Source organism: Urocampus carinirostris, chromosome 19 (assembly GCF_059441175.1).
Source record: "Urocampus carinirostris isolate Australia breed hairy pipefish chromosome 19, RoL_Ucar_1.0, whole genome shotgun sequence".
NCBI classification, from domain to species: Eukaryota; Metazoa; Chordata; class Actinopteri; order Syngnathiformes; family Syngnathidae; genus Urocampus; species Urocampus carinirostris.
The window spans coordinates 18653850-18668763 of NC_142367.1; the positions used below are offsets into that span (position 1 = coordinate 18653850).

A 14914-nucleotide genomic window follows, 5' to 3' on the forward strand; every position below is an offset into this window, starting at 1 on the left:
ACTACAGAATGTGTTTCTGTATACAGGTACATATGTGTCTATTTTGACATGTGTGTGTGTATCTGCGTGTGTGTGAGAGAGTGTCCTTCGTTCGTTGTGGAACGGTAAGATGAATTCTATAGTTTCCGTTGTATACTGAGGTCATTTGGGTTCCAGATCAAAATAAGAACTTGAAACAAAAGTTGACAACTGCAACTTTGACCAAAATAATCTTGAAATGTCTTCAGTATACAACAACAACAAGCCAGGCAGTTGTAACACTTGTAAGGGCAATCCAAATATTTATCAAAAAGTACACATTTAATGGCAGTAACACGTTTCGATTCGCCTTTTTAAGTCGAGCCGAGAGTACCTTTATGATTCGTCGCGATACATTATTATCATCAACTTCTGTGTGCCTTGTTTATAAATGGATTGCTAGTCTACTTGAATACTTACTCAAATGTATATGAATAACATCTTGGCTGATTCTGATGACGTGCATGGATATACAAACTGTCATTTATTAACTAACTAAATCCTTTGGCGAAAATTGTCTGCATGGATATGCAAATATCATTTCATTTCTGATTGTGTGTTTCCCAGAGCAAGGCTTTTACAATTTTTAATTGTTTACACTGTGCTTTGCTCGGTTTAATTCTAGTTTTGTCCTACTGTGTTGCCATGTGAGGCAATGTTAAGGGGATTTAGGAATAACCTTAGCTGGTATGATTCCACAAACGCATTGTGTTGGTAGAAGGAGCCTGGTGCAGGAAATTGCGTTGATTAGTCTTGGTATGCCTTCCATCAGTTAGTGAAACCATCCAACTAAAGCGAACTAATATTGCATTACTTTCCACATGAAATAACCTTTAACTTTTTCTTAGGCATGCTATTCTAACTAACACCTGCCATCAAATCCTTTTTTCCTTGATTTCAGTTGGCAGAATGGAACTTTATGCAGTTTTTTTTATGTTATTTAGATAATCTGAATAGACAAAATTGAAAAATTGACTATCAAATCTTTGTGTGTCCTCTACTGTGTGTTAACCAACTGTTTGGTCCCCTTTTCCAAGCTGGAACACCATTTGGGTCTGGAGGCCGATGTGATGCCCCAGATGAAGAGGCCAGAACTGGTTAGTCTTCAAGCTCAAAGTTTAACAAAGAAGTACCAGGAGACCAAAGAACTCCTTAAGCTGCAAGAGTTAAAAAAGCGCAATATGCAGGCACAGCTTGGCCTTTCGCTTTCTCACCACCATCTAAAGGACGCTTATTTTTCTGAACCTGAACTGATGCCTGTTGTAGAAGGCAAAAGGTCTGAACCTGTTCATCAAACTGTTGAACTCTTACTCCTGGATAACCCAGAAGCAATTAAAGAACTGAATGATTTAACAAATGGCAAGTATTTTACTGTTATGGAGCTGACAAAGCTGTTAAAATGCCACACGTGTAATCAAGGGACGTCAGAATACCAACCACTGCAGAAGGTTTTGGAGACCCTTAGATTCCAACAGGAGATTGAGAACGAAGTGATTTTAAAGGGATTGTCTCAAGCAGGAGAAACCATCCGGGAATATGAGTCTCGTCTTTCAATCATGGAAGATTTGATGGGAAGGGTTACAAAACAAAGTCCTAAAAGTGCTTTTGTTCCCCTCGCAAAACTTGACAGCCATTCAGAGACAAGAGAGCAGAATGTTGGAATGCTGGCACAGAGGATTGAGATTTTAACCGGTGAAAATTGTGCACTAAGGCAAAACTGTCAAGAGATCGTCAACCAATTGACTGAAGCTGACCGTGAAATCGACAGACTAAAAGCTGAGCTCCACAGCCGACAACATCACCTCGTTACAGAAGAGATGAAACAACTCAAGGCTGAGCTGGCTAAGACCCAGGCCAAAGCTGCCGACAGAGACTATTTGGAGGAGGAGCTGAACGAGAAATCAAGGCATCTCCACGAGGCACTGGTGAGCTTAGAGGAACTCGGCAAAACCCTCAATGACAAGGAGAAAACCCTGCAGTTAAGGGAAGCCACCCTGAAAGGCCTGGGATGCCGAACAGATCGTGAGGAAGAGTCTGCTCACCAGGAGCAGAAGCAGCTACTGGAAGACTTGCTCGAAACTTCGCGAGCAAAATTAGCGGACACTGAGGCAGCCCTCTTTACTGCACGAAAAAACTGTACCCAACTTGAATATGTAAATAGAGAACTAACCACGCTGCAGCAGAAATCCGAGGGGAAATCGAGTCAAGCGGAAAACCAAATATCGATGCTACGAGAAAAGTTAGGAGTGAGGACGGATTTAAATGAAAAGTCTTTAGATGTAAGTGACTGCGGTCATGAAGGAACAATGCATGTTCATAAAGATAGTTTACAGCAAGTCATTGAGGAAGTGGAGAAGAGGTCAGAGGCAGTAGATCAGGTTATAGGCATGTTATCGAGCATAGGCGCAGATTCAGAAAAAACGCTGACCCGGTTAAAAAGCACTCTACGTGGAAACAATTGCCTTACTTCTCTAAAAGAAGGTCTTTTTTGTATAAGCCAAAAAGACGTGTCCTTGATTTTAGAAGCGGAATTCTTCAGCCAAATCTTAAGCACCACTGAAATTGACTCAGAAACAAATCATCTTGACAGTTTGGCACAAGTCGCTGCTCAACAATGCCTGAAGCTTCTGCTCAGTCAAATTTACATTAACGCACAAGGAGAGCGGGAACCAATGGACAAGTCCAGTTTCTCGTTGATGTATGACTGGCTTGATCAGGAAACAAACAGCCACATTCTTGGAGAGTTGACTGAAACATTAAAGGCAAAGTCAGCCAGTTGGAGAAAAATTGTATCGAGGGTTCAGGAAGGTGACGAAATCTTATCTTCACTTTTAGCTGACATCATGTTGGGCGGGCGACCAAGGCCGTCTACCGATTATTTATTTCATGCCCTCAAAGATGCTTGCATGTCTTATGCCATTACAAGGCTGCATGTGCAGCATGAAAAAGAGCTCAGTAAAAAGCAGACCAAAGTTCAACTTTGCAGTCTTGAGTGTCCAAACTGCACGCAATTGAGAAAAGTTGCTGAAGATTTGCAGAGACAGTTGACAGACCTACGTGGCCATTCGTGCCAACAAGTCACCCAAAAACAGTCGCGGCCAGAGAGTTCCATCCAATCTATTGACTCAGCTGATCTAACCTGTGAGTTGGCAACTCATGATATGATAGCCAGATATGAGAAGGAGCTGTGGGAGGTCAAAAACAGCTCAAGGCAGGAAGCTGAAGTGAACGCCAGAGAGATTGACTCGCTCACAAGTCGCATGGAGGACCTCAAGAAGAAGCACGAGTTGGAACGGACTAACCTCATCCAGACTTTTGACCAAGAAATGGAGGAGATTACCAGCTTGATCGCTCCTTCAAAGCTAAACGACCCGTTTGCAGCCCAGGAAGGCAGTGAGAATGGAGCCAACGCCCGGACGTCCCGTCTCAAAGAGTCCATCCAGGAGCTGCTGACCCGAGTTTCGGACATGACCGAGGAGATGCGTCGCCGCGAAGAACAAGGCCAGATAAGCACCCTGCGGCTGAAATACCAGAAAGACCTGGAAAACCTCAAGGTGGAAGCCTCCCTCGTCCTTGCTGTTTGACATCTGTGATGCCTTGTGTTCCTATGTGGCGTTCCCAGATCCACTTTCCTTTCCTAATCTACTAACCCCTCTCCCTCCCAAAACTCGATCCCCTTAACCAATTTCCTTCTGTGTTGCATGATCTATAACATCCATTGAGTTTAATTTAAAAGTTTGATTAACCTCATCAATTGGTTCCTCATTGTAGAATCCTTGGTTGTTTTAGTAGAATCGTTTTGGGTAGATATAAAAGGTCTACATACCCCTTATGAAATGCAATTCTTTTGTGATTTTAGATAAGCCACAGTAATAATTTTACAACTTTTCAATATTGACCTACTGTAGTATCTTGCACAATCCAGCTCTAGTTTTATTTAAAAAAAAAAAAAAAGAATGTTCCCTCTATGATCATCACCAGGAGGGGCCACAAACATGCCCTCTTCTAAAACACCTGATTTGCCCGCGGACTGGATCTGGAAAAAAACACCAGTGATGTGTCATAGTAATTTTATAGGAAATGACCAACCCTATTTTAACCATATTTATAATGATTACAACTTGGTAACATCATATTAACACAGTACTGTAACAATGTAATAATACGATAACTTGTTTTAGAAATGCATATCAAACTGGTAACCCATCACAGCTTCAAAAAGGTTGGTGACCCCCTGATCTACACTATATCAAGATTAAGAAAGATTTGCTTTTTTAAACCCCTGAATACGTTGATTTGAGAACACACATTTCTAGTTATTAGGGTGTGCACACTTATGCTACCACATCAATACAGATGTTCGAAGGATTCATTTTCTTCAGCCATAGTTGTAACTGCCATTAATAGTGTAATAAATTCCGAACAGTTCTTCAGGAATTATTAGTCGCTGTGCTAAAAGCATCGTTCTTTTTTAATAGGAATTTGTGAGCTAAATGATTGTTTTTCAGTGGAAATTTTCCAAAACGATGTTGGCTAACTGAAGTGTCTGAAAAGCAGGTTAATGGCCACGGCATGACCGAGAATGTAATGTTCTAAATAAGGCCTGGGCTTCGTCTGATGTCAGCGCGGGAAGTTTACATTTGCTCTCGGGGGAGGATTTTCAGATTCTCACAGTGGGTTCCTGGAGCGGAGCTCCCTGGAGATTTTTATCCTTGTCAAAACAGACCGGAGCGCTGTCGGAGAACGGCTGCCGGCTGAGCTCCAAGATTAGCGTCAGTGAATAGAGGAACGGAAGCGCCGGCTTGGGCTTGTCGAAACTTGCGCCGCTGGTCGCTTGCCGTGTGAATGAGGTCCGCTATGAGAAACGCAGGCTCATAGTGAGAATTATGACATCATCCATTTTGTTGAAACCCTCTTCCATATCTACACATTCCTTCATCGCACCTCCATTGTGTATGCCGTTGTTCCTTTTAACCCTGCTCACGGCTAACACGCAGTAGCTTGCGAGTTCTAACAAACGGGCCGACTGTCTCCACGGGCCCCCATGCGCCGTCCACTCAGCGTCCCCGTCCTCTCGTCCCTATCACAGGCAACTTGCGAGAGAGGCTTTGCCGCCATGGAAGAGTCTCACCAGAAGGTGATCGACGAACTCCAGCGGAAGCACCAGCGAGAGCTGGAGAACTTGCAGGAGGAGAAAGAGAGGCTCCTGGCGGAAGAAACTGCTGCGACCATTTCCGGTAACCAAAAAAAAAAAATGTGACGGTTGTCATATTTCTCCCAGGCATCGTCAAATGACATTTTCCGTTGCAGCAATTGAAGCCATGAAGAATGCTCACCGGAACGAGCTGGAGAAGGAGATGGAAAAGGCCCGCAAGGCCAACAGCAACGCCGAGAACGCCGACATGGACGAAATACGCAGGCAACATGAGTAGGTCTCCTCTAATTCGACCGATTTTGACAATTTGAATTTTATGACATAAATATAATAATTTTATAATATAAAATGAAATATTATAAATCACGACCCTCGTCATGAACCTTTCTTTTGATAATTGACATCTGTAATAGAGTCATAACCATAACGGTTGCCACTTCTCTTGAACACATCAAACGCAAAAATAGCACGAACTGGGTCAAAGAACGATTCGAGACGTCTGTGCGATGATCTTTGCAACACGACTCATTCGTGTGAGTTGATCTTTGACAAAATGGTCCAATATCTGGAACTTGTCAATTTTTTTTTTTACTTATTTCCACTGTTTTCTTCTCTTGCCACTCATGTTAGCCGTTTGGGTGCAGGCCTCGGCTCCCAACTATTGATATGATTTAATCTGGCTCTTGCAATCCAGCTGTTAAAGTAAGCCTTGTATGCCTGCTCTGACCATTTCCAGCTATTTATTCTTTTCAGCCGCTCCATCTCACTTAGTATTTTATTGTCAATCGCTGGGATTAACACCAGCTTTCATATCCTGTCACTGGCTGAAATTCATCCGTGCTATAGTGCAAGAAAATACGACAGTGGGCTTCCAAATTTTGAGAAAGTTGTATCCTTTGGGATACCATAGTGTTTTCTTCAAATGCACACACTTCAGCTCCAACGACATAGCGCATTATTACATAATGTCACTTTAAAAGATAATTTTGTTTTAATGAGGTTTAATAAACCTCAGTTTTTAGGGTTGTTTTAAATCAATACACAATATGTGAGGGGTGTTTTGCACACACATCTGATTTGGGGTTTTATACAAATGAAATGGTCCATTTTTGAGGAGTCGCCTGCTCAAAATAAAGCAGATAATAGATTGGTCGATTCTTCACCCATTCACCCATAACAGTGTTATTTTTACCTGTTTTTAGTTTGTAAAATGCATACATTTGGTTCCATCGTATATGTTTGGTGGTAAATTAGAATACATTATTTTGGTGTTTGATTTTAATTCCATCCAAACAACCACCAGAACGTTAGACCTTTCCTACATGGGACTGTTTTTCTATACTGTTGAAATGTCCCCTGACAGCAATTTTGTTTTTGTGCTGCAGGGAGGAGTTGTGCTCCTTCCAGCGAGAAATCGAGGTGTTGTCAGAGCAGTATTCCCAGAAGTGCCTGGAAAACGCCCACCTGGCCCAGGCACTCGAGGCCGAGAGGCAGGCCCTCCGGCAGTGTCAGAGAGAGAACCAGGAACTCAATGCTCACAACCAGGTGCCGGCACAGCACGCACGCACACATGATTACAGCCCTGGCCCCGATTCCATTCTAAGCGTTGTTTCCTCTGGCGCTTATAGGAACTGAACAATCGTCTGGCAACAGAGATCACCAAGATGCGTTCGATGACTTCGGAGGACGGTATGGGGGACACAAACACGATCCAAGGGAAAGAGCTCTATGAGTTGGAGGTAATTATTTTGCCTTTGGGCCAACATTTTTCGAATTTCTTTGGTTTTAGTTCTATAATCTGCCTGCTTTACAGGTGATGCTGAGGGTGAAGGAATCCGAGGTGCAATACTTAAAGCAGGAAATCAACTCTTTGAAAGACGAACTCCAAACTGCGCAAAGAGTAAGACGTTGTTTTCTTTCGATTTTTCTGGAGCATTGTCTCCTTTTACTAAAGCTGCTGAACCTTTTCATTTTAGGACAAAAAATATGCCACCGACAAGTACAAAGACATCTACACGGAGCTGAGCATCGTCAAGGCCAAAGCCGAGCGGGATCTGGGCCGACTCCGAGACCAGCTCCAGCTGGCACACGAGGCGCTAGGTGAAACGGCGCTGGAGGAAGTGGACCGAGGAGGCGGTTATGGTACACGACGCCCTATCAGCTATTAAGGAGATTTTTAAAATTAGAATATGCTTCATTTTTTAACATTTATTTCACCCTCCTAGACATCATGAAGTCCAAAAGCAATCCCGACATCCTGAAGATTGCAGCCGCCGCCGCCAAACGCTCTGAGCGCACCATGAGGTCAAAGGTGGGTTTCCTGCTCACGTGAGAGGGAGTTACTCCCTCATCCAATAATCGTCAACCAGGATTTCTTGGTAGAGCGGCTCACCCAAAGCTCATTGTGTCTAAGGTGCCTCACAATGAAATGGTCCAGAAAAATTGAAAGTCTGTGTCTTACTGCCAGCTAGTGGGCAGAGTAGCGATCTACAATTTTTGTCGCCTTTTTAGACGATTTCTTTGTTGATTTATCTTGTGAGCAGGGGATAAGTTTCCGATTAGACCATTGGCGGTAAAGAATTTTGAGTCGCGGTCCGCATTGGGTCAAAAAAAATTTTGGGGCCCGGCCGAGGATGAAAAAATGCTGCTTGATGTTTTTTTGGTTTTTTTAACGACGGTCTTAAATCCAATTCGTAATGAAAAAAGATAGCATAAGCAAATCTATTTTTTTTTCATTTGCATTCACCTGCATAAGTTATGTTTTATTATGTATTTGTTCTCATCGGGACCTCATCTCATCTCATTAGCCATACCGCTTATCCTCATTAGGGTCGCGGGGGGGCTGGAGCCAATCCCAGCCATCTCCGGGCAGTGGGACCATTTTATTTAATTGGTTTTGAAAAACTCAAAAAATACAAATAAATGTGTTGACAAATAAAAGTAAAAAAACATTAATTAAAAGTATTATCTCTCTTTTGAAGCACAACATTTTATCATTGGAAATCCTCATGTAATTGGGCTACTTCAGAAGTGTGTTATTGCATGAAATGGAATGTCTTAATGAATAAAATTCATTAAAAAAAATAGCTGGTACAGAACAATGCAGCCAGCTATTTAAATGGTGGCCATGGATACAATAAAAAATATTGGTTTTATGGTGGCATACAAAAAAGCACAGGATAAGAAAAAAAAAAACAACAATGCATTTTTATTAATAATTTTTCTGACATATGTTACCATTATATTACCATTTACGTTTTACCATTTAGTTTGCCCACCCCCAAGTTAAATGATTGATTTAACAAAATTTTGCTTTTTAATTGTTTTATTTTTTTCATGAACTCTATACATGAGCGTTGCTGTAAGCGTTCCTATATATTAAAGAAATGAGCCAAAGCTTCTCTAAACTATTGCAAAGACGCCCAGGTGCTATTTCTGAATTGTGTACTTTTTTAATCCGGTGAGTGTAATCATGCTGCTTTAACATCGCGTCTGTGATTTCTATTTCAAGTCCTTTACCATTGTGAAACGCCCTACAATTTGAAGAAAATCTGAGACTTTTTTGGGTGTGAAAATAGGGTAGTTACATTATTTTCCTCAAATGTTCTTTGGTTGATAAATGGTATTCAGCAAATTCAACCGCATTGCAAGTGGCGCCAGTCTTTGGTGACATCCAGGGGACATGTTTAAAACTGCAGGTCTAATTTTTCTTTTGTGTTTAGCGTTTATCCCATAGGCCAGATTAAACCAGATGGCGGGCTGCAATATTCCCACCCCTGCATTAGGCAAACCAGGCGATGGCTTGGGAGAGAGCCCACCTATTCTATACAAAGTCTATATGTTATTCTTTCACATTTGAAGTATTAAGGCGAATTAACAATTGACCATATTAAACCAACTTAAAGGTAGTCAAAATCGCCCCGACACTCTTGCAATTCCGCGAGTGTTCTTTGTGCAAACAAATAATAGGGTGCCAGGAAAGTGTTAAACGAAAGAAAAGACATTGCTGAGTGAATTGTAATAAAACGATGATTAATACTAATCATCAAGCTCCTGTATTTATTACTTAACCCTTCTGTTGTGTTAGGGTCTCCAGTGACCCGTTTCGAGGTTATAAAATGCGATAACTGGTGTGCCTGAGGTGCCCTAAAATCAAATTACTATTGGAATATATGGTTACGGATGCATATAATGTTTGTTGCGGTGCTCTCATTTAAAAATGTGGTAAAAGGGAACAATTATATTTCACATTCTGTCTTGCTTATGTTAACTATGTCGGGATAAAGGGGTGCAGGTTATAATTTTGTAGTAAGTCCAAATAGCCAAGCTTCTGCCTACTAATGTTATCGCTGTGACTAAAGCTGATAAAACTGTGTTGTAGTGTCAAATAATTTGAATTACATACAAAAAGTTTTATTCATTTGATACGGAAATGTTCAATCCGACTTAAATGTGTCATAACTGTCTGGCCCCCTTCTTGTTTGGAGCCACTGCAGACGGCCTTTGCTTTTGACTCCATGCAAAATTTTCAAGCAAGGGAAACACAACCATTTGGTTGACTTGAAAGCAGCGTAATGCACTTACCAGTCTGTTTTGTGTCCCCAGTTTGTGAGTCGAGACATGCCCTGGGACAGTTAGCCTTTCCAAGGACACGTAGGCCTCCCCCAGGCCTTTAGGTACGCGGCCAGTCAATCCCCTCGTCACCTTCAAGGCACTACAGACTGAAAGGAGTCACATTCTATTGCACAAATTATATTGGCACAGATGCATGGTGGTGAAGGACACTGTTGTGTTGGGGTAAACGTGTGTTTGTCTGCCTGCCCACGGCTGCGAATCCCAGAATAAGTCGCCTAACTTATTTGGTTTGATGGGGAGCAGATGAAAAGTTCTGCACGGGTTTGACAAATACTGTATGTGAGTGCACGTGCAATTTGCTGTGTTGAACCTGTTTGAAATACATTTGCCCCCGGGAGACGCCAATAATCCGTTCTGAGGTGGGGATCACAAAGGTAATTTCTCGTAAAACGGGGGATAGAAACCTTTGGTAATTAGCTAATGCCTTCCGAAACCCCGGTACCTTAAAAGAAAAAAAATACAATGATAATGTAGCATATAGTACTACATATTTGTATTATATGTGCATATGATTAAATAACAAATAAATATACTCGATAAGGAAAAAAAATAACTATTTTCTGGATGACATCACTTGAGTTGGTCAGGTAGAATAGCAGGTGGATGCATAGGGGCAGATTAAATGTGGAACTGATTCTAAAACTTGTTATTATTGTCAGTACCTTTGAAAATGTCACTGTTTTAATCGCCTCCTTACTTTAAATAATAGTCCCGATCGTTGATTGTTATAGGTAATGGTGTGGCCTTTTCATATTGATTGATCAACGCAAGCTTCGTTTTAATAGTTATTGTGTTTTGCTTATCCATTTGACATCACTGCAAGCCTTGGAGCCACAGCAAATAGATGGAGTACAAAAAATGCATTATTGTATCACAGATTCATAGACTTTATAAAGCGCACAAGATTTTCAACTATGAAGAAAGAGAAGGGCATTGTGGGTGGTAGTTCACCCAATTTATTGCAAACGTCGATCATATGACGTTGACAAATAGCCAAGAGGCATATTAGAGACACAACTCGTCATACGGACAAATACCACAAAATTTGAATTTTCCAAGTTCTGGGGCATGCAAAATAATTTGTTGATGATGTAGAAAGTAGCTGAAAAAAAAACATCTTTTACTACACTCGTATTGGGCGGTATCAGGATTTTTGGTATCCTAGTAAATACCAGTTAAAATCGATCGATAATGATCCGACACTGATACTTTGCATGGAAAAACAAGTCAGCAGTGCAAAGTGTGAAAAACATTGGATTGAATTTGAAAGTTATGTATACAGTGGCTTGTGAAAGTATTTGGCCCCCTCGATCTTTGTGACCTTTTGCCACATTTCAGACTTCCAACATAAAGATATAAAACTGTAATTTCTTGTGAAGAATCAACAATAAGTGAGACACAATCATGAAGTGGAACACAATTTATTGGATATTTTAAACTTTTTTAACAAATAAAAAACGAAAAAGTGGGTGTGCAAAATGATTCAGCCTCATCGAGTTAATACTTTGTAGCGCCACCTTTTGCTGCGATTACAGCTGCAAGTCGCTCGGGGTATGTCTCTATCGGTTTTGCACATCGAGAAACGGATATTTTTGCCCATTCCTCCTTGCAAAACAGCTCGAACTCAGTGAGGTTTGATGGAAAGCAGTTTTCAGTTCTTTCCACAGATTCTCAATTGGATTGAGGTCTGAACTTTGACTTGGCCATTCTAACACCTTGATATGTTTTCTGTGAAACATTCCATTGTAGCTTTTGCTTTATGTTTTGGATCATTGTCTTGTCGGAAGACAAATCTCCGTCCCAGTCTCAGCTCTTTTGCGGACGCCATCAGGTTTTCTTCCAGAATGGTCCTCTATTTGGCTCCATCCATCTTCCAATCAATTTTAGCCATCTTCCCTGTCCCTGCTGAAGAAAAGCAGGCCCAAACCATGACGCTGCCTCCACCATGTTTGACTGTGGGGATGGTGTGTTGAGGATGATGAGCTATGCTGCTTTTAAGCCAAACATAACGTCTTGCATTGTTGCCAAAAAGTTCAATTTTGCTCTCATCTGACCAGAGCACCTTCTTCCACATGTTTGGTGTGTCTCCCAGGTGCCTTGTGACAAACTTTAAACAACACTTTTTATGGATATCTTTACGAAATGGCTTCCTTCTTGCCACTCTTCCATAAAGGCCAGATTTGTGCAGTATACGACTGATTGTTGTCCTATGGACAGATTCTCCCACCTCAGCTGAAGACCTCTGTAGTTCATCCAGAGTGATCATGGGCCTCTTGGCTGCATCTCTGATCAGTTTTCTCCTTGTATGAGCTGAAAGTTTAGGGGGGCGGCCCAATCTTGGTCGATTTGCAGTGGTCTGATACACCTTCCATTTCTCTATTATTGCTTGCACAGTGCTCCTTGGGATGTTTAAAGCTTGGGAAATAATTTGGTATTCAAATCCAGCTTTAAACGTCTCTACAACGGTATCTTGGACCTGCCTGGTGTGTTCCTCGTTCTTCATGATGCTCTCTGTGCTTTAAACAGACCTCTGAAAGTATCACAGTGCAGGTGCATTTATACAGAGACTTGATTACACACAGGTGGATTTCATTTATCATCGTTAGTCATTTAGATCAACATTGTATCTTTCAGAGATCCTCGCTGAACTTCTGGACAGTTTGCTGCACTGAAAGTAAAAGGGGCTGAATAATTTTGCACACCCACGTTTTCATTTTTTTTTAATTGTTAAAAATGTTTAAAATATCCACTAAAGTGTGTCCCACTTGTTTTTGATTCTTCACAAGAATTTAAGGTTTTATATCTTGATAGAATAGAATAGAATATACCTTTATTGTCATTGTTACAACATGGGATATATTGTGACAACGAAATTGGACGTGGCACTCCAGTCCCACATTTTACAGTGAGGAAATAAGGAAAACAAAGAGATAAAGGAACAAAGAAGATGTTTGTACTGTCCTTGTTGTATAGGCTTTGTTTTCCTCCGGAGGGGGGGTGTATGAGGGGGTGAGGGACAGACAGACAGAGATGGGCGGATCCAACTAGATGTTTGATGTTGATGTTTGAAGTCTGAAATGTGGCAAAAGGTCACAAAGTTCAAGGGGGCCAAATAGTTTCACAAGCCACTGTACATAAACGTAGGACCCACTGACGACATTACTATCGATCTGGTCCAAGTACTAGCATAATATCCATAATATTGCTTTTTGAAACGATCTGCCCTCTCTTAGTCCAAAACATGACGGCGTATCCCGGGGGTCTACCGTAGTTTCAAAAGCACCGTGGTTGCTCCGACGAATGGAGATCGTACAAGCTCAACTGTCGCATCGCAAAAAAAAAAAAAATAACGTTTTCCCCCCTTTTCTATCCCGACAGAGTCTGAAGGAAGGCCTGACCGCCGAGCAAAGGCTCCACCTGTTTGACAACAAGGACACGAAGGAGTTCTGACGGCGACACGTTACACCTCACCACTCCCCTCCCTTTGCTGCATGCTTCGGAGTCCACTATTTTAGCTCTGTTACTTCCTAACACTACACACTGGTCACAAAACAAACATTTATCATTAAAAAGACACATGGTATGAAGTTCAGATTTTACGTTTAGAATTTGCATCCCATGCACTCGAGTTTAACTGTGACATTTTATTTCGTCTTTTTTTTTTTTTTATGTTTCTATTCTCGTCTTGACTGTAAATATTGTTTTTAATTGCGCATCTGCCCACGTGTACACTAAAACTGACTTGTGTAAGCTACTGTTTTAACCGCTAGACTGTTGCGAGACGAGAATGTGACATCGAGGCATTTTCGGCGACTAACGCGTGCGTCCATCCAACGTAGGAATGTTGAGGTGTGAGTGTGAAAGCGCCGAGTCTTTCCCAGTAGAAGAAAAGTCTGAGTCGAGTTAACAAACAACGACCGCAAATCAACATCATCTGACTCATGGAAAGACTGCGGCCAGACGCACATGGATGAGGTTCTCTTGACTATAATTTATATATATTAAATTTTATATAGTTTTATTTTCCTCACGGCAATCATTCTTACAGCTGTTTAAAAGTTGGTTGCGCTTTTTAGTTTTGTTCAGTGACAGACTGTATTTATTAAAATGGTCGGGATTTTCGTTCACCATTCCCCTTCCTGTATTCTAATGTTGTAAATACAAACCAAATACACATATTCACCAACTGATTCCAGGTTTATTAACAATAAATATTTTTGCACCCTCAATGTTTGTTACATTTTTTGATTATACTCATTTAGTTGTTATGATGACCAGGCCTAACGTCATAGTGTCTTTCTAGTTTATGTATTATCTATCTACCTATCTATCTACTTTGGTCATATCCCTCAAGAGGGGTGACCGACAGCAAGACAAACACATACAATAACAAAGAAAAAGAAAAAAGGGGAAAAAATAGCAAAACACACACACATTTTTGGACCAGCCCAAACACCCAAACAAGTTAGGCACCTCGGCACCTAAGTTGGTCATGCTTTCGTCCCTCCAGATGAAACGGGACACGAGATGTCACTCGGGTCAGGGTGACACAACACACTCTTCTCTTCAACAGCAGGGCCCGACAGATTTCACTGGTTTACCCCTGCCGCATCATACAGGTGCCCTGCCCATCCCTTAGAACGCGTCCAAACATCCCACTAACACCTCTCCACTCATTCCTATCACCAACAAGAGCTCTAGCTTCCACTATATTTAGACATTTGTCCTGCAGTGCACTCATAACACCGTCCATCCACGTCAATCACACCCTTCCTCTTGGTCTCCTTCCATTCACTTCTGCTCTGTAGATCCTCTTCAACATTCGCTCTTCATCCAACCGAGTACTCTCTTATCCACACGCTTGCTCAGTTCCACTACTACTCCAGTTCTCTCTCTCACACTTTCATTTGTCTATCCAATCTAGTCACTCCTAACATACTCCTCAAACACTTCATCTCAAAAACATTTAATTTCCTTCTATGTATTAAAATGACCAAAATTAAACATAGAAATCTGGTTTGTCTATAACATTTGGATTGTTTATTTAAATGGAAGGTGTCCGCTGTCATTCTTGCAAAATTCAGTAAAGCTTACTTCCTTCAGAAG

General features: G+C 41.4%; 1 protein-coding gene across 3 annotated transcripts in view; it reads left to right on the plus strand.

Moving 5' to 3' along the window:
- Window positions 1-14037, plus strand: part of mpripb (myosin phosphatase Rho interacting protein b) — a 40388-nt gene extending 26351 nt beyond the window's left edge. The window contains exons 16-25 of one of the 3 annotated variants that reach the window (XM_088324300.1): window positions 1056-3572; window positions 5108-5255; window positions 5329-5446; window positions 6559-6718; window positions 6802-6912; window positions 6987-7073; window positions 7150-7315; window positions 7399-7484; window positions 9779-9849; window positions 13187-14037. In XM_088324300.1, the coding sequence (XP_088180426.1) occupies window positions 1056-3572; window positions 5108-5255; window positions 5329-5446; window positions 6559-6718; window positions 6802-6912; window positions 6987-7073; window positions 7150-7315; window positions 7399-7484; window positions 9779-9811 (3426 nt within the window). In that variant the 3' untranslated portion in view covers window positions 9812-9849; window positions 13187-14037. The remainder of the gene's footprint in view (window positions 1-1055; window positions 3573-5107; window positions 5256-5328; window positions 5447-6558; window positions 6719-6801; window positions 6913-6986; window positions 7074-7149; window positions 7316-7398; window positions 7485-9778; window positions 9850-13186) is intronic. The other 2 variants (XM_088324299.1, XM_088324301.1) reach the window with 2 other exon arrangements.
- Window positions 14038-14914: the final 877 nt, after the last annotated feature.